Source organism: Semicossyphus pulcher, unplaced genomic scaffold (assembly GCF_022749685.1).
Source record: "Semicossyphus pulcher isolate SPU_LCO1_2020_fin unplaced genomic scaffold, fSemPul1.0.p SCAF_8, whole genome shotgun sequence".
Classification (NCBI taxonomy): Eukaryota; Metazoa; Chordata; class Actinopteri; order Labriformes; family Labridae; genus Semicossyphus; species Semicossyphus pulcher.
In genome coordinates, this window is record NW_027211759.1 from 11,410,370 (window position 1) to 11,432,263 (window position 21,894).

Genomic DNA, 21,894 nt, shown 5'->3' on the forward strand with positions numbered 1-21,894 from the left:
TATTTGCCTTCTATATGTACAGGTGCTTAATGATGAGCAGACTGGTTAGCATTAAAATAGTTATAATGGGCTAATTTTTAGGACACTAGACTCCCAGGAGTGCACCTGGCCTCTGCCTTTATCTGGAGCAGTTTCCTGATTCAAATACATGCCAACATGCACAGAAGCGTGCCACTGAACCAGGACTTGTGGATGAGATCTTGTGTTAACTGTGTCGATGTTTCCCCTAATTTTCCCCAATCTGCCAGTGGGAATAAATCATCCATGTCCAATTTCCTGAAGTTTTCCTAATATGGGTGTCAATTAGTGCAAGAGGGCTACTGTGGCCACAGCTTTACAGCCTGCAAACTGGGCTGCCGCAGGCAGCACAATGCATTAGCGCACGATGAGCTGTCAGAGAGGATTATTTCAGCCACGCCAGTCAGCGAAGGGGGTGGGCGCCGCTCTGCTGCACTAAACCGAGGAGAAAGAGTGGGCGGGAGACAAGAGAAAGGGAGAGAAACACATAGAGGAAAGAGGGAAAGAGAAGAAAGTGTCCATTACACCGGGTGGATTTTTCCAGAGCACCGATGTTGGAACATTCTTCTGAGCTGGCCCTGGTGCAGAGTTTGTATGCCAACAGCATGCGCTGTCCCCCCTCTGCGGCCGGAATCTCTGTCAGGAATGAGGACCTGCCTATGAGGTACGTTGTGGTTGGCCCCTCATTCAAATCTGGGCTAGCTTTTGTGGAGCAGCCCGTGTTTGGACTGCTTCTTTGTCTGGCTGAATATTGTGATAGGATGTATTGTTTCCAGTTGAGGCGTTCTCCCATGCTGTGACTGTGGGAGGGTGGTGTTGCTCTGCTGTCCCCATAGGTCTTTATTTTTAGGGAACCTAGAAACTATCTAATGAATATGGATATTTTCATCAATCCCATCTTCACTTGACAAAAATTATTCAATCAGGATGTAGTGTTAGTTTCAAATTGTATCAGAACAGAGAAATCAATACCTTATAGGATTCTGGTGTCATTTAATTTACGTTCCTCCTCTTTTCAAAGTTCCACAAAGACGTTTGCTGAACCATAAATTAAGGAGAGAGACGATTGTGTCAGTGATGCAGGTGTTTGTCTCTGAATGATACAGGCCAATGAAAAACACAAAAAGGGTGTGATTAGATATCTTTTGAAACCATTTCCGGCCTCACTGCACCCCCTCAGTCAAAAACAAGAGATAATAATTCTCTTTAAAGAACAGGAAGGAACATTTACATCCATCTCAAAATTTGCATTGATTTAGTGGAACTGCACCCTGATAAGGCCGTGTTATCATGTGTGCTCTGTACATCTTGACACAGTAGAACTTCTCTCCATTTTGAAAGCCCTTTAGTTGGTCGCCATTCTGCAAATGCTTCCACGAAAAGGCTGAGCTAAGAAAAAGTGTGCCTCCAAGTTCAAGGCGACGCGTTAAAGAAGAAATGATGTGGCCCAGTTGGATTTGAGGCTGGCCTATTTTTACACTCGGCAGATTGTCACGAAAAGGGTGCAAATTTAAATGCTGGATGATGAGGATGGGCGAGTATGATTTGAGTTCCGCTGCATGAGGGGAAAACATTTGATGTAAACAACAAAAGCATGGTACATGGGGAGGATTATGATGGGATTACAGTAGTGATAATCTGAGATTAAGAATAGGAGGCTAGTATTAGAAGGTGCCAGCATCTAGGCATCAGCCTCTGGAACCCACTCCAATAAAATCTCTTAGAAAAGCGAAGGAGATGTGACATCAAAAGGTAGAATAAACTAAAACTGTGCTGTAGTGTTGTACATACCCAGGTAGAAAAGAGGAGCTGCTCTATACAAGAATCCTGCTCCTTTTACGACAAATCTATTCAATATGATCCCCTGAGATCTAATTGAGTCAAAGGAAATATGTGGATGCCACAGATAGGATGACATTATTGTGTTTTTCCTCCATCTTAATGAAACCTGATCCTCCAGAGAGGTTTTGACTAGCTTTTTATAGCAGCCCCTCCAGCTTAAGGCAAATGCATGTTGCAAAGTGGGCTTGTCGGCATGTATGGCAAAATAGGTCGCATATGACATTATGCATACAAGCCTCTTTTAGGCACTGTTTAATAGAGCAAACTCTGCTCTGGTGCCAAGTTAAAATTGCCATGGATACAGGGATTATGTCGAATGTCATGAATAGGATGTTTCTTAACACTCCCTATGAATAATATTTTAGGATTGTGCAGCTGCTGGGGCCGTAATGAATTGGTTTGATAATTAGGCTACTTCCCCCCTCCCCTCCCCTGACTCTGCTTTACAAACAGCACTTGACAACAGCCCCCCTACCTTCACTCCCCAAGTGTAGAGGCCTCGCCCTGCAAGTCCAGCACAACAAAAGAAGATAGGCTCCCCCTCCCCCAGGGAAACAACAGCCCAGCACAGAGGGGAACATGACCTATGACCCTGGGGAAAAGCAACACAGCAAGAAAAACTGCATTTTAATCATGTCACTTTGGACTGGAAAAGATTTACAGACCATTCAGCATGTACGACAATAAACAAACCGCAAATAGTCTTATTTATTTGTTTACCAGTAATCCAATTTTTAAAAGGCCAGGTGCCTTATTTAGACTCCTGGGAAATTATGGAAACGGGAGCTGCTTTATTAATCTTGATGATAATGACAAGGGTACTATATTTAAACATTTTAAATGGCTCTCTAATCAGTATCATTAGACTCTTGATTCATCCACTGACTCACCTCCCTTCACAATAAAGCCGGATAGGACCTGATTTTTCTCCTTTAGAGAAAATGCTGAATCCTGCAGCAGATAAAACATCATAAACTAGAAATAGGCCGATAAACTCTCTATAGGACACCACGTGCCAGTCCCTATAGAGATATTACGGTAATTTTACATCGGGGTAGGAGCGCTGTGAGGCAGCATGGTTTCAGACTTTTGTTGAAGAGGCCACGCCTCTGGTTTGCTGCAGCTCTGTGTGCCGTGTGACAGCGGCTCGCCTCATTTTATTGCAGACGGGGACGAGAGAGAGAAATTAGGAGGAAGGAACAAGGCGGATATCGGTGCCCTCTCTCTCTCATGCAGTTTTGAAGAAGACGCCCCTTCCCTGCACCTGTTCTGCTCCGTCTTGTTGTCGCCGTCTCGCCGGAGTTGAGCCTCTTGCGAGTGAGCGAACGTTGCTTCTCATTGTTAGATAGCTCGACGTTGTTTTGAGCATGACTTCGACGTACAACCTGGATTTCCACCCTTTAACCGAAAGTCGGTTACTGACTTCGGGCGACACAATGTAAGTAACCAAACTAACGTTAGACATTGCATTTCCACCTCGCTTCGCCAGTCACGCATTTGTTAGCTTTTTAAAGAGACAAACAACACAGTTCAGCGAGCTTGGGAGTTAGCTAACGTTAGCTTAACTGGCAACTGGATGCTAACGTTGCTAATCATGAGGAACAGTGACGCCACGCTCACCTGGAGTTGAAGTACTTCGTCTAAGTTAGATAATAAGGCATGTTGCTACATAACACGTCGGTTAAGTGCACGTTATATCATTCATAACGAGTACCGAGTACACATACTGTGGGCTAACCCATTACTCGAAGTGACTAGAAGTAAATTTGCTAGTGACGGTATCGGATACAAGGCGCGCTATATTAGTCAAGTGACATGTGCTTCCGGAGAGAACACACGTTTCGGTATCAGTACAGAAAAACAGCATCGATTAGCTTTGAGAAACAGCCCTACACTGTGTTGCTGTGTGTTACTGCACTTGTACAAACGCCACCTTCTTGGGGTATCAGTTGGTGCTAGCTGAACAAGTTTTCGTTGAGGTAAACGGTCGGTTTTAAAACTGTGTTATAAAAGGGTACAGGGAAGTGCGTTGAATTACGAGTCGTCGTGTTAACTTAAGGTAAAGTTCACAAATAATTTAAATTGTTGCTGACGTAATACCAGTTTGTTTTTCAGTTTTATTGGCAGTGAAAGTGCATCATGTTTGTAGGCAGCACACGGGCTATCAGCTCGGCTTGGCTGGACTCCCTGACCCTCCCTGTGTCTCTGCTAGCAGCTAACATCGTTAGCCGCAGCAGCCGCTCACAGGCAGCGGAGCCCCCGTCCATGTTGAGTGTAGAGTGGTTGCTTAACGGCAGAAAACACGTGGTTTGCTACATTATTGAGCCATTAATGGAAACCTTGTGACAGGACATGTAAACAAGGGGGGAAAGATATTCACCAAGCACAGAGGTGCATATTGTAACTGTCCTTGACAGAACAGCAAATCATGTTTGACAAAAACATTCCCAGCACCAGTGCCTGCATTTATAAGACTGTTTAGAAGTGCTATCTTTATTTTGCAGCAAAATGGCTCTGGTTGTTTAATTTGATGGTCCAGCACTTAAGGAAAGGTTCACAAACAAACTTATTTTGTAAGGGTGTTTATTTAAGTAATTTACAGTAGCTTTGTCTTTGAAATAACGGAGGCGTGGTTGGATTGAATAGCTGCAAAACCAGATTTTTTAAAACTAGTTTTACCTGTCCGTTACACCCTATTTTGCGTATTGACTATTAACAGAAGACATTTCAATCAATAAGGACACTTCCCGAAAATTAAATGTATGGATTTAATTATTGATATGTCTGATGTTACACAAATGAAATATATATTTAAACTGATGTCCAAAAAACGTGTAAACATAACCTTAGGTTTCAATGTTTTGTAGACTAAAAAGTTGGTATTATGATGGGAGGAACATATGTGTCACTGTTAATGATAATTAGTTGCACACTTATTTAGTTTTTTATCATATAAATGGCATAATTTTTATAAGTTTTCACACTTGAGGGGAATTGTTTGAAGCATTTCTCATCTGTGTTACTTGGGTACAGTGAGGTGGTGATTATATCTGTTCCCATCTGTATTTGATTGATTTATCCCTCTTGATTGTTGACAGTAAGAGTGACTATCAGGGCTTAAGTGTGATCTATTGGCAGCCAACACAGCTGTAGTGCTATGTCAGTAAGCTAAGCGTCACAGTGATCCCTTTTGTTGTGGCTGGGGAGCTGTTGATCTGTGCAAAGTGTAGTATCTTGGCACAGGGTCTGGAGGGCTGCTTGGGCCAGCTGTTTGATTCTCTCACCTCACTGTGATGGTGGCGGCGGGGATGGTAGAGGGTGAGTGCCATACCGCCAGATGTTGAAACCCAAGAGAGTAGGAGGGCTCTGATCTGGTCTGTCACCTGTTTCTCTGCCCCTGCTGCTAGGTTGGCGCGGCATTAATTACAAGACTGACTGTCCTGGAGCTTCGTGCACAGCCTTGGAACGGTCCTAATCACGTCCTCTATGTGTGGTGGTGTGATCGAAGGTTGAGCAAATTCCTCTGCAAGCTTTGCAAACAAAAGATACTGTAGGACAGAGTTGCATAATACCATATGCGCTCACTGTGTCCATGATATAGTCAGTACTGTGTGGCTGTTGAGATACCAACAAAATTTACTCCAGGGGTATGTTAAAAGCAAAATAAGCTATGGCACGTCTGTGCTTATGATTCTCACATTGGATATCAATTTGCATAATGTTTTTAAGCTAATGCACTGTTCAGGTCAGCGTGCATGTGACCTAGAAGTCAGTGACTGTAGTCCACATCAAGTGCAATCAGCTGTTTGGTTGAAAAAGCACTTCTTGAGTGGAGTCAAGCAGTAATGGACTGGATTGAGAGGATGTGACAATAAAAGGACCTCTCCTTTGAATTGACACCTTTCTGAAGCAGAAAGCTTCTGTTTGCAGTTGTAGGCTTGCTGTGTCAGAAATTCGAATTGTATATAATTATAATTTATAGTCAGCAATATACATGTTAGCCACTAAATTTAATGACCCAATTCTGAGTGAGAATTTTATGCATTCCCCTCTGTTTTGCCCTCAAAAATTTTGAGCAGTGCAACAACAAAGGGCCCATAGTGTGTACAGTACTTCAACACCCACTGTGGCCACACATTACGCGGGCTAGCAATACAGCTGTTTTAAATGTTAAAAATCTAATTTTACTTCTCTCCCTTGTGTAAACTACTTAGTTGTGCTGCAACCATTTAAATACAATATTTATTAGGTGAGTAAAAGGTAATTTAATAGTTAGTTAAAAGTTATTTTGAGAATAGATTCAATGTTTTAGTCATTTTCAAATAAAATGTTACACATTACCTATTTCCAGCTTCTTTAATGTAAAGATTTTCAGTTTCATTATAGTTAATGATGCTTGGATTTTTGACTAATTTAGGGCGAAGCATTTAGAAGATGGCACTTGGTGAAACTGTTCCTCACATTTTCCCTGAGCACATTTTAAAAAACATTCTCTCAACGATTAATCTTGACAATAATTATTAGCAGCCTTTCTACTAAGTATCTATCATATAGGATGTGGTGAATGATTGAGTGATTTAGAACATAACCATGGAAAAAGGTCAAGTAAACAGAAAACAGAAAGCTAAAGAAATCCCATGTTTTCAAAAGAGGAGTTTGGTATTAGTTAAAGCTGTTCCGTGCCTATCACAGGTTTGGATAATGGATGACTCAGTAAGTCCGGGAAGTAAGCACACTCTGTCAAAGTAATCAAGTGTAATTGCTGCTTTCAGTGCACTGTTTGTCTCTTCATTTGAGATGCAGTGGTAAGGCGGCTGCCTGTTCCGGTGAGCTCCACCTGAAGGTTTACATCCCTGCTCCATCCAACACTGACGCAGGCGTGACGGGGTTTATTCAGTTGGATGTTTGACTGTTCGTTCACACGAGCTTCACTTTAGCAACGTCATCCATAACCGCCAGGGACACTTGGTGTGATTATGGAGCTAATGGGGCAGGCCTTGTCATCAGATGCTGGCCGTCTGTTAACACGCGGCCTATTCAGAGGCTGATTGAACACGTCTGTCTTCATCAGGGGAGATGCAACAAAGAAATCAGACCATATTGAGCTGAATTGAAGTTAATTCCAGGGGGGAAATATTTTAATACCTTCTCATCAGAACCACAATGTGCTGATTAGGGTCGAGCACTTGGTATGGAAATCATATAACACAAATTCCTCCTGTTTAGTGCTTCAGGCCTCAACTGAAATCCCTCCTTGGTTGGTATTTGTATTTATTTATTTTCCAACCAGAGCCCTGCGTTTGAGTGATTCTTGCTCAGCGGTCCTCCAGCAAATGTTCTGTAAATCCTCCTGCTGTTTTCTGTGACCAGTTTTTAAAGTTTAAACTTCAAGCCTGTCAGGAGGATATTTTTATACCAAGCTTATGAAATGTTATTCAACCTGTCAAAGAATATTCAGCCTCTTTTAGTAGAAATGAAGAAAGTAGAAGCTAGAAGAAGAGAGAGCCTTTATGTTGTACTTGACAGCTGTCTGAGATATTAACATGGCATTAGAGGCATTCTGTGTCTCGTTGAATCAGCTTATAGGGCCATTGAGTTTCCTGAAAGAAAAAGCAACTCATGATTTTTTCCTGAAGGTATTACTAGCAAACAGCTGTTTCAGTTGACTGATTTTCCCCTTTCCTCAGAGACATTACGAGAGTCCATGTGAACTTTGACTTTGTTTTAATCCCCAATAAAGGATGACAGCAGTATGCTGCTGGTTGCCAAAACAGCCCAAGGCAAAGGAGTCTATTACTCAAAACAGGAAGAGTGTTAGCTTTATGTGTAGTGTTGCGCTAACAGGGCTTGTTTGATCAATATTATAATTAAAACAACATTGTAATGTTTACATTGACATTACAAGAACCATATAACATTCAGATGGCTAGTAGTCACCAAAGCAGGGTTTTTAATATTGTTAGGGATTATAAGTAATGGACAGCAGTGAGGTTGCTTTCCATCTGCATTAGTGAGAAACAAATCATGTGCCATGTGGTGTTGCTGTGACCCCTGATGGTTAAAGGATGACTAACGGCCAAACGCACAATGCTGAGCTTTCAAAACCATGTGCATTACTAGGCAAATTGGCTGGCTTTCTATTATGGGCACAGCAAAGGTGTCGCTGGCATACTTGCACGGTCAGAGCTCACCAACAGGACAGACACATGCTCCAGATAAATCACCTGTTTTTATGGGTGGTGCAGCAGTAAGCATGCAACTGTCGCGGCTCTGGCTCTGAATGACTTGTCAGCTGCTTCAGGGCGTCTTGGAGCACGAGGAGCTGCCACATCGCCAGGCTGTTTGTGGAACCTCAGCAAAAGACTTCATCACTACTGTCTGGGAGCACTCTGCTGGCCGGTGTAAGGTGCAGATCTGGGCAATATTGACAGAATCACTTCCTGTATTTTTGTGTCGGCACCCTCATCAATAACATTTTTATATGTGTGGGGGGAAAATGTGCTTGTGTGGATACAATTTCAAGCAGTATTTTTTTGCAGTGTTGAGTTTGTTCCAAAGAAAGTTGGTTTGACCAATGATAGAAATATGTTGTTACCACCAGCAGTATTAAGCTGTCCACATAGCATTGGTTATATATTTCAGCTTTTGAGATACAGTGTCCCGCTTTAGATTTCTGTAACCCCAGTACAAGAGAGATGACTGAAATTTCATCTGTGCCACAGAGGAAAAAATACACCAACAGTGATGCCCTGGTTATTCTAAACTCTCAGAACCCTTTGTGACCAGTTTTCATTTAAACCTTTTCTACTGAAGGAAAAACCCCCGTATGAAAACAATTTGCATTTTGTTGTTTGAGGCACATGCCAGCAGCTTTGAATTGGAATAATGCCAATGCTGTATTGACATAACATTATGCCGCTTTAACGGCTTGTCACTCTATGTCCACTGGTAGATATTAGTTAATGTCAGCAGGTCACTTATAACGACTATGCTACTGGCAGATACTGATCCTCATAAGCAGCTGCTATGCTTTGGCTAGCCATAACTGCTAACTGGCATTTAGAGGACTGGTTTGACATTTGTGGGTGGTTCTCTTCTCTAGTTTCTTACAAAGAATTTTATAAGAAGCTTGACTATTTTTTGGGCAGTGGAGTATCTTCCTGAGCTTTAAATGCAATGATGGATGAATTTTGAATACTTCAGACAGAACCAGGCTAGTTGTTTTCCCCGTTTTCAGTCTTTATGCTAAGCTAAGCTATGCTATATTTACTACATGTGTATTTGATATATTATGATATGATAACTCCAAGCAAGAAATATCAGCACATTCTCCAGGACATAAAACTATTTCGTTTTGTAAATTTTTCCTGGGGCGGGTATCCAGGCAGAGGAATGTGTTACTGCAGTCACATTTCTCGTCAGCTGTCTCTTCAGCTAGAGAGACAATGCACAGCTGCAGGGTGCTTGAGAGTTTAATGAACATTAAATAGACACTGTTTTCAAAGGGACATGATTTTGTGCCTTCATCTTTTTGAATACTTTGACACAATTCCAGTTTTTCAAGTGTGGTTTGCTGCTTTCTACAGCGAAATTTTATCAAATGGCCCTTAGCAAAATGGCGTCGGGAGTGCCACAGGCTAAACTGGATAAATGGTGTCACCCACCAGTGCTGTGGCCTTAGCAGACGTAGCCTTCGATGTGTTCCAAAGCATCGCTCTGACTCGGCCCATTGTGCTGTAGAGGAACGGTGAATAGTGTTCTCCAGCAGGGGGGAACAATATGTGATTGTTTCCCTGCTGTGGTGAAGAAGCTGTAGGTTACTCTCTGTACCATCGCCAAAGCGCCTCAGGAAGAGATGTACCGCAAAATCTCTGTCTGCTAACTGGCGATTTTTGGAGGTTTAGAGCTCTGCGGTGCTGTTTTCATTTAGCTGTTGGAGCAGGTGGGAGGGGAGCACTCACCCCTTTTTGGGTGGAGAGATGCTTTTGTTTCACTAAGGCTTTTTTTTCTGTTTATATGTTATTACTCCTATGTATTGACAGCCTTCAGGAAAAGAAAAACACTCATTCTGAGGTGTGGAGTTGGATTTCAGAAGAACAAGGACTGAAGTGTGATTTGTTAGCATGTCATTTAAGTCCCTCAAGGAGTTTGGTGTTTCTGCTGAACGGCTGGGCTCAATTTGTAAGAGATGGATGGCTCGCGTCCAAAGGTCTGTGTAAAATTGTTTATATATAAGTGTATCTTTTTGTTGATTTTACAGTGTTGTTGTAAACATTTTGGTACTGGATGTGTGTGCAAGGCTAAATGTCTTTAACAACCAGCTTTTCCTGTGGTCCTTGGCCCCACTTGATCTTGTGTGCTACCACATTATGTACTGGGAGTGATGCTTAATTCTTGACATGTTTTCTCTGCTTCGACACCCGTGGTTGGCTGTAGCTCTGGCCTCACTCCTGGTTTTCAGCGGAGCCCTGTCAGAAAGTGTTTGTGTGCTCGATTTTGTTTGTGAGTGAGACCGAGGTGCTGTAGTCGTAGGTACACTGGTGGGTATTGATTCTCTGTCCCTAAGGCTTGCCTCAGAGGAAAATGGCACGATTTAGTTGTTCACTTATCTCCATCATTGCCCTAGTGCCCCGACCACTCCGAGTGTTGCTCAATATGTTGTTTGCTGCGCAATTTACTGTTGTCTATTATTGTAAACAACATATTGTTTCATCATTTACTTCATTGTACACATAAATACTCACAGTACAATGATTTAATTATTGAAAAACCATTCAGTTGCTTGGCTTATATTTAGATGTATAGAAGCTATTGAAGCATACTTTTATTCATCAGTCATTTTAAAGCCCTTGTCTTATGTCAGAGGTAGGTTTTATTGTTTCACATGTGCAGACTGCACATGATCAGAATCATTCTGTGAGCAGGCCATTTTATTTAACAAACAAGCTCACAAGAGTCTTCTCTAAACTGTATATGTAAATAATTGATGTGAAGAGTTGCATCACCTTTTTGGAAGTACTTGGGTTTTAAAAATGATCATTTGTAGCTTTATTTCTGTATTTCTGGTACTAATACAATTATGCAATTCTTGTAACTAAAATCATGTATATTGCCAAGTCCCATACTGCTGTGCTTAGCACAAAAAGTCACAACTGATTTTAACTGGCCTTGAAACTGCCTTCTTCAATAATGTTGTTGTTTTTGGAAAGAGCTACATTATATAAATGTTTCTACAATAATTTGGAACAGTACGTTCCAACACGAAGAGCATGTCAATGTTTTTGACAGTGAGTGGCACAAACAATAGTTTCTAAAATGGATTTATGTTGAACAAATAATTTGCCAAAGAAGGGTTCTCCGAATCTGAACACTCTTCATCAGCCAGACCGCTTGATTTCCATTTAAGTGAATTGTTAAAATTAATATGCATAATGGTGAATGATGATGCATTTTTCAAAGGGTAATGGTAAACTAAATTCACTTAAAGGAAAATACTGAGACCAAAACTGAATAGAATTTGTATGACTCTTTTCACAACCTGTACAATGCTGATGCTTTTTACTGCCTTTTTTAAAAAACTTTATGTTTACACTGTGACATGCAGAAAGTCCTGACCCCCTTTGAAACAGAACTGGTTTTGCATGTCTTTGTGACCTTCTAAAATTAATTAACTCAGTAACACTCTTGTTTGCGCCCTCTGAAAGACATATGTCACTTAACATCCCGTCAGATCCCCTAGAACCACTTTGTAGCTTTAAAGGCCGCCTTGTCACATTCTAGACATTTTTAAAACTCTGCTGTTCTACCAAATGAATTTACCTTATCTTCAAGAATTACATTTGTTTCTTAGAGGTCATGTTGCTGACCTCCAGTTTAGATAAGATACTGTGCCAAAGCGTCATGCCCAAAGTATTAGGCAATAACATTATCTTTGATATCAAGGTGTCGAGTCATTCTGTAATCCATGTTGAAATACTGTACAACCACAAATATACTAATGAGATTGTTATTTCCTAGCAACGGCAACGGGAGCAAGATGAACGGGTCACTGGAGCACCTGGACCAGCCGGACCCAGACTCCATCAAGATGTTTGTGGGACAGATCCCGCGCTCCTGGTCAGAAACAGAACTAAAAGAGCTTTTTGAGCCCTTTGGAGCCGTGCACCAAATCAACATCCTCCGTGATCGCACCCAGAATCCCCCTCAGAGCAAAGGTAAGGTCACAGAGGCTGATGAAAGCTGGATGCTTGATTGATTTTAAAGAGAGTGATCACTTGGATTAACACGTAATACACAAATGTTTTTAGTAGTCTAAAGTTTAAAGTAGTCTTTTACCATTTTGGTAAAAAGGATGTTTGTTTTGGGGTCTTGATGTAGAAGCAGCTGTGTCTCATGACTAACAAAGGGATTTATTTTTTCTCCATTTTAGTAAATTGAGTAAATAATCTTCACTTCACATTTATCACGCCACTAATAAATTAACAAATCTAAACATTTGTTCGTAACATGTCAGTGGCCAGAAGTACTGAGAAACCCAGACCATTGTATGGTCCTGTATCTGCTTGTCTTTAAGTGGTCAAGCATGATACAAAAAACCCTGTTATTGCAACATCTACCATCATATTTCAGCACAGTCCCCTTAGGCAATGCACAGTATTACTTGTTTGCACATGCAGTGCAGCTGTGTTGGTACTCACAGATTATATGATTCAGTCTTCTGTTTAGGGTTTACATTTTTTTAATGGAATTTATTTTCCCTTTTTATTTTGCCACACTGGCTTAAATGCAGCATTTTGTGAAGGAAGTGTTACTCAACTGCAATTTTCCATCAAGACATCTATCGATGCGCTCAACTTAGAAATGGTGCTCGAGTTTAGCGATTCAGTTTAGGCTGCAATTAGAGGAGACAGTGAAGTGGAAGCCTGCTGTCTGCAGAGAGCTGCAAAGTGCCACTGCAAGTGCTCAGTCTCCCGTAACTAACTGCAGGTGAATAAAATAAACGACATTTTCCCTGATGTAACTGTCTGGGGTTTACAACATCGCCCAAATTTCAATTCCCTTGATGGTTGGGTGACTCACCGTGGTTAAAGGCACTAATCCACTCCAGGGTTTTAATGTGTTGGGGCTCAGTTTGATGCTGGACTCTGTGTCTAAATGGAGCTGTTTGGCTGCCATTAAAGGGCTGTGACCAAACCTCACCTGTAGTTTTTGAGGTGTTTCCAGAAGCATTGGCTTCGTTTGGGCCTGTAACAAGCTGTGGTGCTAATTGAGTCTGTACAATCTTCATAGCAGACGGTCTGCGAGAGTGTTGTCTAGTTGCTCTGTGATTCTACCCATTTAGTGCAGTATATTCTTATACTCCCCTCCCCCCATACTTACAGCAATGCTGCTACTTTGAGACAGACATCTTGCCTTTCTGTCTTTTTTCCCTAGCATACATTCAAATGTCAATCATGCAGCTGACAGAGAGCAACATGGTTACTCTTTGTTGTCTTGTCAAGTGCCATTTTAACTGGTTAGCTGTATCGTTTTCTGTCTTCATACAGTATGCCAATGAAAATGTGTATTTCTTGATTAAGATTTGGTTCCTTGTTCTCCTCAATTCTGTGCCTTTTGGTCAAAGAGCGTTCCCTAATGGCATCATAACCTGTCACTAGGACAGCACTTGATTCACATGATCTTTTTTTACAAAGAAATGCACACATCAAACAAAATCAGATACTCTGACTTTGTTTGAAGGTATACCAGGAAATCTCCAGGGTGCTTCTTGTGCTATGTGTATATTAATATACAGCCTGCACTGTGCACTTCTCTGTAGAGGCTGAAGAGTTCAAAGCCCCCCTTTTTTAAGCAGAACCCTCCCCTGTTCTATGTGGGGTGTCAGCTGTGATAGCCTATTGACATGTTAATGCAATGTTAATGTATTCTAATGGATAATCTGGCCTGATCACAGCAGTCTTTGGCTCACCCGGTCTGTGTGAGCTGAATTTGTTGCAGCAGCATCCCCCAAACCCATCAATCCTCCTCTTCCAGTGGTGGGAAAATGGTGGAAGTTTTTATCAGAGCAGGACGGCCTGATGAAATCTGTTTCTTTATTTGTATGGCAGATAAATCACAGTATCCCCTCTTTTTTGGTCAATCTTGCTTCTGTTTGATTTGACGTTGAAAGTGCAGTAATCCCATTCCAATTTGGTTGTTTACTTTACCACAGATCTATTGAGGAGCCATCAGATTTGCAGTTGTTTTTTAGGTCACATCTACTGCAGGTCATGAAAAAATCATCTGATAACTATCACGCCTCTCTGGATGGTTTATTTAGCCCCAGTAAATCGGAGGCAGGGCTAAGCAGCAGAGAAAGAGAGCTCAGCTGGTTGTGAGAGAGAGAAGAGAGCAGCTCGATGCATATTAGAGTTCAACAGCCCTCCCCGCGGCCTGGGAGCTCCAGTAACAGCATAATACACACTATGTAGGTCAGAGACGCTGCAGTGCTCCACTTCCCCAGCCCAGTGAAACTGACAGGCTGGAACGCCACTGGCGGTCTGCTGGGACGGAAGGATGAGAGGCTTTTTTTTTTTTCTCCCCCTCCTCCGCTCTTCTTTTCTTCATCCCCCTCCCCCACCACCTCCCTCCTCCCATGATTCCTTTTCCTTGCTCCCACTCCCGCTCCCTCTTGTCTCTTTGTGCTGTTTTCATGCCTCCTGTATGTATCTTTCTATGTGATTTGGATTCTTATGTAATGCCGCATCACTCCCTCTGATGTGTTGATACTGTGCCCTGGCATGCCTGGGCTCTGTTGACCTGCGTACTGTGCATCAGTGCCTCCTGACAGCTCTCCAACCCTGTGGTCATCTCTATGGCTATGTCACACAACAGCCCTCAACTATCTCATTACTCCTGTGTCCTCGCTGCAAGCTCCTACACGAGCTGTGTGCAGCATGGTGCTAAGAATATCCTGTCACATGTTTCTGTTATGATATGCAGAGAACATACCCTCATCATCCCATTTAGCTTCTTTCCTGCTCTGCAGCAGTCCTTGGATTACAGTTACTGTCTGTATGTGCTGCGTTCTTAATGCTGTTTTTGTCTCCTTCTCCCCGCCCTTTCTTTGTCCCTGTTTTTCTCTCTGCAGGATGCTGTTTTGTAACTTTTTATACAAGGAAAGCTGCACTGGAGGCCCAGAATGCACTGCACAACATAAAGACCTTAAGTGGGGTGAGTAAGCACTGTATGGGCTGCTTTTAGCTGCTTGAGCCCCTCTACATCCCCGGTGCAGGCTGTGAGCCGTGCGCCGGCCGATAATGAGCTCTCGGCTCACTGAACTGCATGTCTGGCCTGAGAAATATCTCTGCCCCCACTATGCACTAACACCACACAGAGGACTGCCCTGAACCCCAGCATACTCAATTGATAAGCCAGCTGACCCTACACACATACATGCAGGTATCAGGTAAATTGTGCTTGACCAGGCAGCAGGTTATTCTCTCAGGCAAAGGTACCTATTGTAGGAAAGTGGAACAAATTATTAATGCTTGTCTTCATGAATCATTGATGCACATCTACATTTTTATTTCCCAAAGTTAATGGAATAAAAGGAGGCAGGTTCAGGATAGGCGGCCTGTGGTCTCTTAATGCCTTACCTGATTCATCCAGAGAGATTAAAGCCCAGTCAACTGGAATAAATGCAATAGCTTGTTAAACCTCTACAAATCTTCCCTGCCTATACAGCGCTCTAAATTACTCTCCCTTCGAATCAATTAAATCTATACCAAACAACTCCAGCAGTCAATTAAATCAATAGCCTAGTCTATTGGAGAAGGAGCCATTGTCAGTGAGGTTACAGGTAAATATTGAACCGGGTTGATAAATGAGCTTATCGGGCTGAGTATACAGTCGTAGCTCGTCTTCAGCGGAGGACTATCCATCAGCCAGACATTTCAAATAAAGTGTGGTCTAACGGCTCAGCTCTCGAATCCCAATCCCCAGCCATACTGTTACTGGCACTGACTGCAGGTGACTGAGTTTGGTTTGCGTGACAGTACAAAAGCTTGTTTCCCTGTTCCAGTTTTCTCTCCCTTCTGTGCCTCGCTCTCCTTGGTCAGCAACGCTAGCCAGTGCCCATACTGAGCAGGCCATCTGTCTGCTTGTCTTTAGTGCTTGTCAAAAACAAACCCACCACTTTTTCATAAGTACAACCTGCTCAGGCATATCACGAGCCACATTTGTTTCCTTCTCTTTCCCATAGCATGGCAGGTAAATGTGCTGGATATATACTCACAGGTTATGTGAGTCGTCTTGTACAGAGGGAACATTAAACGTCAGTAAAATAAAAGATTTTAAAGCAGTTCTGCATTTTTATCTCTCGCACAATGATCACAGCTTCTAAACTTCGTCATGTTCAGAGATGTTGGACTGACAACTGACATTTTTAACTGCTCCCATTTGCTGCACCTTGTTCTGTGTGTGATATAATGTTAAACAGGGGGTAAAAGAAACGTATTAACTCAAACAAAAACTCTGTATGTTTTGAAAGCCGTCCAGAGCTGGCTCAACCAGCTACGAAAGATTGTACTTAAGAAGAGCAAAGTTGACAATCGATAGGTTCAATCACAAGCCTACAATACAGCGAGATGTGAAATTGGATACTAGAGAATTTGATCCTCACCATCAACTCAGACACTTCCTCCTGAATCTGGCCGTGGTGAGGGATGAAGGTCTCAGTGTGAGAGAACAAGACGGGAGGCAGAGAGTGTGCTTGAAGGTGGTTGGAGGGGTTGAGTGTGAAGTTATGAGACCCTTGTGATGAGAGATAACGAGGCCAAGCACCTACATAGTTTATAATGGTGACATGAGCCATGTTAACCAATTCTTTACCCTTTTGTTTCAGATGCATCATCCTATCCAGATGAAACCCGCTGACAGTGAGAAAACAAGTGGTAAGTGAAATGCAGGGTGACGCCAATTGAAGGGAGGTTACAGAGATGATGTCTGTGTAGGAGAAATATAGGAAGAGCAAGATTCAGCCCTGACAAGCGGGATGTGAGATTTTAAAGGAAGTGGGGGCTGGATTGTATGTCTATTCAATGCCAAAATGAAGGCCTAAGAGGGACTTAGTTCAGGGAATGCACAGCAATACACAATTTTCTATATGGAGTCAGGGGTTAGGGGGATTAAGGGCTTTAAAAGGCTCCATGGGGAGAAGAGTGGAGCAGGTACAGAGGATCTGGAGGACAGCACAAATGGAGGATACAGTCATCTGTCTGAAGAAGTCGACACTGAGGCAAACTGCTAGTTGCAGAGATTTGTACAAGTAGCTGGTACCTTGAGTAAGAGGTAGAAAATGTGGCAGCATGAGAAAGGATGTGCATGATTTATCGGCTGATTTAACTGCCCCTTTTATAGCTCGATGATTGTTTGGGTTTAACTGAATACCTGTTCTGTTTCATCCGTCTGCAGCGGTAGAGGACAGAAAACTCTTCATCGGAATGGTTTCAAAGAAATACGGCGAGAACGAGATCCGAATGATGTTCTCGTCTTTCGGACAGATCGAAGAGTGCCGAATCCTCCGGGGACCAGATGGTCAGAGCCGAGGTAGGTGTGCGCTCAGTGCAGGCAGTTTGTTCTTGGCCTCACCGCCTGCCGCCTTCAGTGAGGCAGAGTACATACTCTAATCAAGTATTCATACAGGCCCCTCCCTACTTCTCACATCAACCCCCTCCGCCCCCAAATCAAGTGCTATTCACCTCCAGTGGCACCCATTCCATCCCCAAAGTCTATCCTCCCGTCACTGTTACACTCAGCCTCCACATCTCACATTGAAGGGCCACCGCACTCGCTGTCCGACACAATGGCCCGTCGCCCTGGCAACCATTGGCTGCTGGTGTTCGTGGGCTCAGCTGGCAGTCGGCTCGGCTCAGCTCAGCTCCTCCTTTACCGCCTCCTTCATCACACTCTACAAAGGCTAGAATTAGCCTGTCGTTGCATCTCCTACATACCTCTCTGCTGCATAAAGCCTCAGACAGCAGGCAGCACGAGGCTCTCGTGTTGATGTATGTGATATAACCTCACGGCAGAGATAGTAGCCCGTAACATTCTGCTGTTTTAAGTAAAGGTACGCAATGTAACAACGATTTGAAATGGACCATAATACCCCTTTGATGTTCGGAGATCTCGCGTATTTTAGCAAATCAAAGCCTTCCAGTGTGTATTTATGTCTGCATTTTATGTGTTTAAAATCACATTGACTGTTTCACCACATAATCGAGCCTCTTTGGGTGGCAATTTAATCCGTCGATCACTGTGCTCATGTGACATGTGTTACTGTTCTCCTTGTTGTGTTCTTTCTCCGTGTGCTAACCAGTGAGGGTGGTTCTGTGTGCTTGGGAGTTGCCATTTTCTGTACTGTAATGTGTTTTTTTGGGGTTCATAACGAGTTGTCCAAACCTTTTGTCTTGTTTTGTTTCTTCTTGTCCCTCCCTCCTCCCCCCTTCCCCCTCTCCTATTGTTCCCCCCCTACAGGCTGTGCGTTTGTCACATTTGCTACCAGGGCAATGGCACAGAATGCAATCAAAACCATGCATCACTCTCAGACTATGGAGGTACTGTACCCCTTAGCACCTATTTCTCATTTCCCCCCTTCCCCCCCTCATACATTCTGCTGCCCCCTTGTGTTGGAAAGATGAAGAGCCTGTCCGAGCAGATGGCGTCCATTCATCACAGAGCATGAGTCATTTCCAAAAAACCACTCTTGCCAATTACAAAATTACATTGTCGTCTGCAAAATAATTGAATAAAACTTGAAACATTGCCTCTTATATAGCTGCTGAAACTGGAGCTAACAGGACACAATGAGAACTGCTGTCATGTCTAATTTTGGGCTGAACTAAATGCATCTCTTTTATTGATGATGATCATATTTTGGAGCCTAGCCACCTCGGTCTGCCATAACACATCTATATTTTGGACCACAGGGAAAAGAGCCCACACCATCAAATATAGGTTAACAATGAATTAACCCACTCTGGAGCAGCTATCTACCCTATGAGATTTCTTCAAAAACTGGGTCCATGTCATTGTGTAGCCAATGGTGTCTTAGTGGAAGTGGAGCAGCAGTAATTTGACAGCTAGCAGGTCAGAGGCTCCCCAGTGAAGCATCAGACCAAGTCTAATTAGCAGCCTAACCAAACATAACACTTCTCCTACCAGATTAAACGCAGGCCCCAGTGGTGGTGCCACCTATTTACCCCGCTGTATCAAAGCCTCCCAAATTCTCTGCTGCCAAGGGAGGTGCTGCTGGTGCAGAAGCCATTTTCCCTGTCCGGCCTCGTCCCTGTCTAGCTCTCAACTCTCTGTAGACTTTTGCACCGCATGCCTTGTGTCCATGCGTCTGTCTGAACAGAATGTGACTGTTTATTTGTGTGTGTGTGAGTGTGTGTGTGTGTGTGTGTGTGTGTGTGTGTGTGTGTGTCATAATGCATTTTTCTTGTCTGCTGATATATCTTCATTTGAATGTCATGTTCTGAGTGTTGTCTCCATCTGTTGTCTGCTTGTCTGTGGACTCCATTCAGCTCCTCATAGTGCTAGAAAGATTCACTGTCTGCAGCATTATCCCGTGCCCCTCTCTGGAATGTAGCCTGGCTCAGCTATGCATGGCAGATGTCCTCTGTGTGTTAGCTTTGATATGAATGCAACAGGCATAAAGAGAAAGTGTCTTGAGGCATAGATGAGACCCCCCCTCGGTTTTTAAAAATTCCTAGCAATGACTGTGTCCTTGCATTGGCCAACAAATATTGAATTCCTCTCTGTGCATGTGAATTGTTCTGACGTGTGTGACCTCTTCACTGCTTCAGGGCTGTTCCTCACCTTTGGTGGTGAAGTTCGCAGACACACAGAGAGATAAGGAGCAGCGACGCCTGCAGCAGCAGCTAGTACAGCAGATTCAGCAGCTCAACAGCGCCTCCACCTGGGGAAACCTGGCCGGCCTGGGGACCCTCACACCGCAGTACCTGGCAGTAAGTGTTTCTCGAACATGCAGCCCTGCTGTGCTGCACAATTACTCATGTATTTTCATGTGCCTCGTTTTCTGTTGACTGTATGGGCCTCTTGACCTACAAAGTTCAAGTGTACAGACAAACCCAACTACCTGACAATATGAAAGAAGTCATATCAGGCAATGCTTTTTATATATAAGCTGTATAATGTGTGAAGTTTGTATAGAGGGGGTCAGATAGATGGGATTAATTCATGTTGACTTGTGAGGATGTACTTTGTACATGGACCTTAACACTTTGAAAGATCACGACTAATGCACCACATCAAACAGACCAACCAGTCCCTACACAAACAGGAAAGCTGTCACAGAGGCTGGTTTCTTTCTTAGTGACGTGGTGTTTCAAGTTTTAGTGTCAGGTGTTCCTGAAACCTGCTGTTTGTTAAATGGTGACTGTGATGGTTCTGGATGGAAATGCAGCAGCCATTTTATGATACTGTGAAAATGTTGTAATTGGTATTAAACTACCACTCGCTTATATAAGGCCTGATGCATATAAAGAGTGTGGTGAGTGAATAAATAAAAGGTTATATAATCATTTGATGTATAACACAGTGGTAAGACCAGAACTTGACATAATATATGGTGTTTTTCAGTTTGTGTTCTGGCTCAAGGACACCAGCATGTGACTTGCATGTGCTACTCTGTTTCTAAACCAGTGAACAAGTGACTTAAACACGGACAGAGCATGAACTGCTAAACCAAAGATATAAAGCCTTTTGGTTTGTGCTTTCAGTAGAGAAAGAAAAGAAGTTTGAACTATTGGACTGGATACGTCTCATGAAATTCATGTCGTCATTTGGTGATATTTTCTCAACATACCAGACAGTGTCTGAGTATCTGTACAAACCTTGCCCCTGCCCTGTCGCCCCACCTACATTTTTACTTAATTCTTCTAATCTAATTGGTTTGTGTCGCATTTTTTTTAATGTTCTTAATACTCAGTTTTTCATTGTGTAAAGCACTTTGAATTGCTTTATGTATGAATGATGCTCTATAAATAAAGTTGCCTTGCCGTGCACCTCAAACGAAGGCCTGATTTACACTTCCTCACTTTCTACCTCTTGAATGGGCCGGATAGCGTTTGAAAAGTTGTTCCATATGTAATCTTTGGCCCTCTTGTAGTACAACTTTACCAGTTGATAGAAATCTTAATCCACATCTCTCCTTTCGATTACGACGGACACAGAAATTAGTCACGGTTCTCCATCTCATTAAAGCATCAAGGGAAAAAGCTCCAGCGATATCTAATCTGATCCTTGAGCAGTTCAGCCACAGGATGATCTGTGTGGGCTAGAGAACGGCTTGATTTAGTGCCCGGGAGGGCGATAAACGTTTGTCTCGCTTGCTGTTCGACTCATGCTTGCATTAGTGTTAGATTATATAGCATTAACTAACACTAACAACGACTATCCATGACTTAAATTAACAGCCAGAAGAAAAATTAGGTCTGCACTTTGCTAAACATCCTGTGGTGCATTACCAATTCCTCATGGAGAGGAAGAGAGTCAACCCTGTTTTGCATGTGGCCCTGGAAACAAAGACTAATCTAAATACACACACACACACACACACACACACACACACACACACACACACACACACACACACACACACACACACACACACACCTTAATATGGCAGGTGTAAAAGGGTCCTAAATCACCAATCAATTCTGTTTCTCAATAAACAAATAAAAATCACTAAGAAAACAAAATTAAGAGCGTATAAAGTCCAAGATTCTAACATTTCTATAACATTAAATGTATAATGACAACACTAAATTGTCAACCCTTTTCTGATATTCAGAAAGATGAGCGATAAGAATTAAACGGTAGATCATTTAAGATTTGTCCCCCTATTTGATTCCTGAATTAATTTCTTCCTTCTTTGTCCTCCACAGCTGCTCCAGCAGGCCACATCCACCAGTAACCAGAGCAGTTTCAATGGTATTCAGAGGCTAGGAGGTGAGTTCTCCTCTTCACATG

The 21,894-nt window shown here is 42.8% G+C and overlaps 1 protein-coding gene across 3 annotated transcripts in view; it reads left to right on the plus strand.

Annotated features, from left to right (window-relative positions):
• The first annotated feature begins 424 nt into the window (after positions 1–424).
• The window catches only part of LOC138612869 (CUGBP Elav-like family member 2), a 29,258-nt gene continuing 7,788 nt past the window's right edge, over positions 425–21,894 (plus strand). For 2 of the 3 annotated variants that reach the window (XR_011309714.1, XM_069686361.1), the window contains exons 1-8: positions 425–682; positions 11,878–12,074; positions 14,990–15,072; positions 16,745–16,793; positions 17,314–17,448; positions 18,376–18,455; positions 19,707–19,868; positions 21,810–21,873. Coding sequence is in view for 2 of the 3 variants with exons in the window: in XM_069686361.1 (XP_069542462.1) it covers positions 570–682; positions 11,878–12,074; positions 14,990–15,072; positions 16,745–16,793; positions 17,314–17,448; positions 18,376–18,455; positions 19,707–19,868; positions 21,810–21,873 (883 nt within the window). In the remaining variant the exon portion in view is untranslated. Of the gene's footprint in view, positions 683–3,041; positions 3,299–11,877; positions 12,075–14,989; positions 15,073–16,744; positions 16,794–17,313; positions 17,449–18,375; positions 18,456–19,706; positions 19,869–21,809; positions 21,874–21,894 lie in introns of those variants that run through there. The other variant, XM_069686363.1, reaches the window with a different exon arrangement.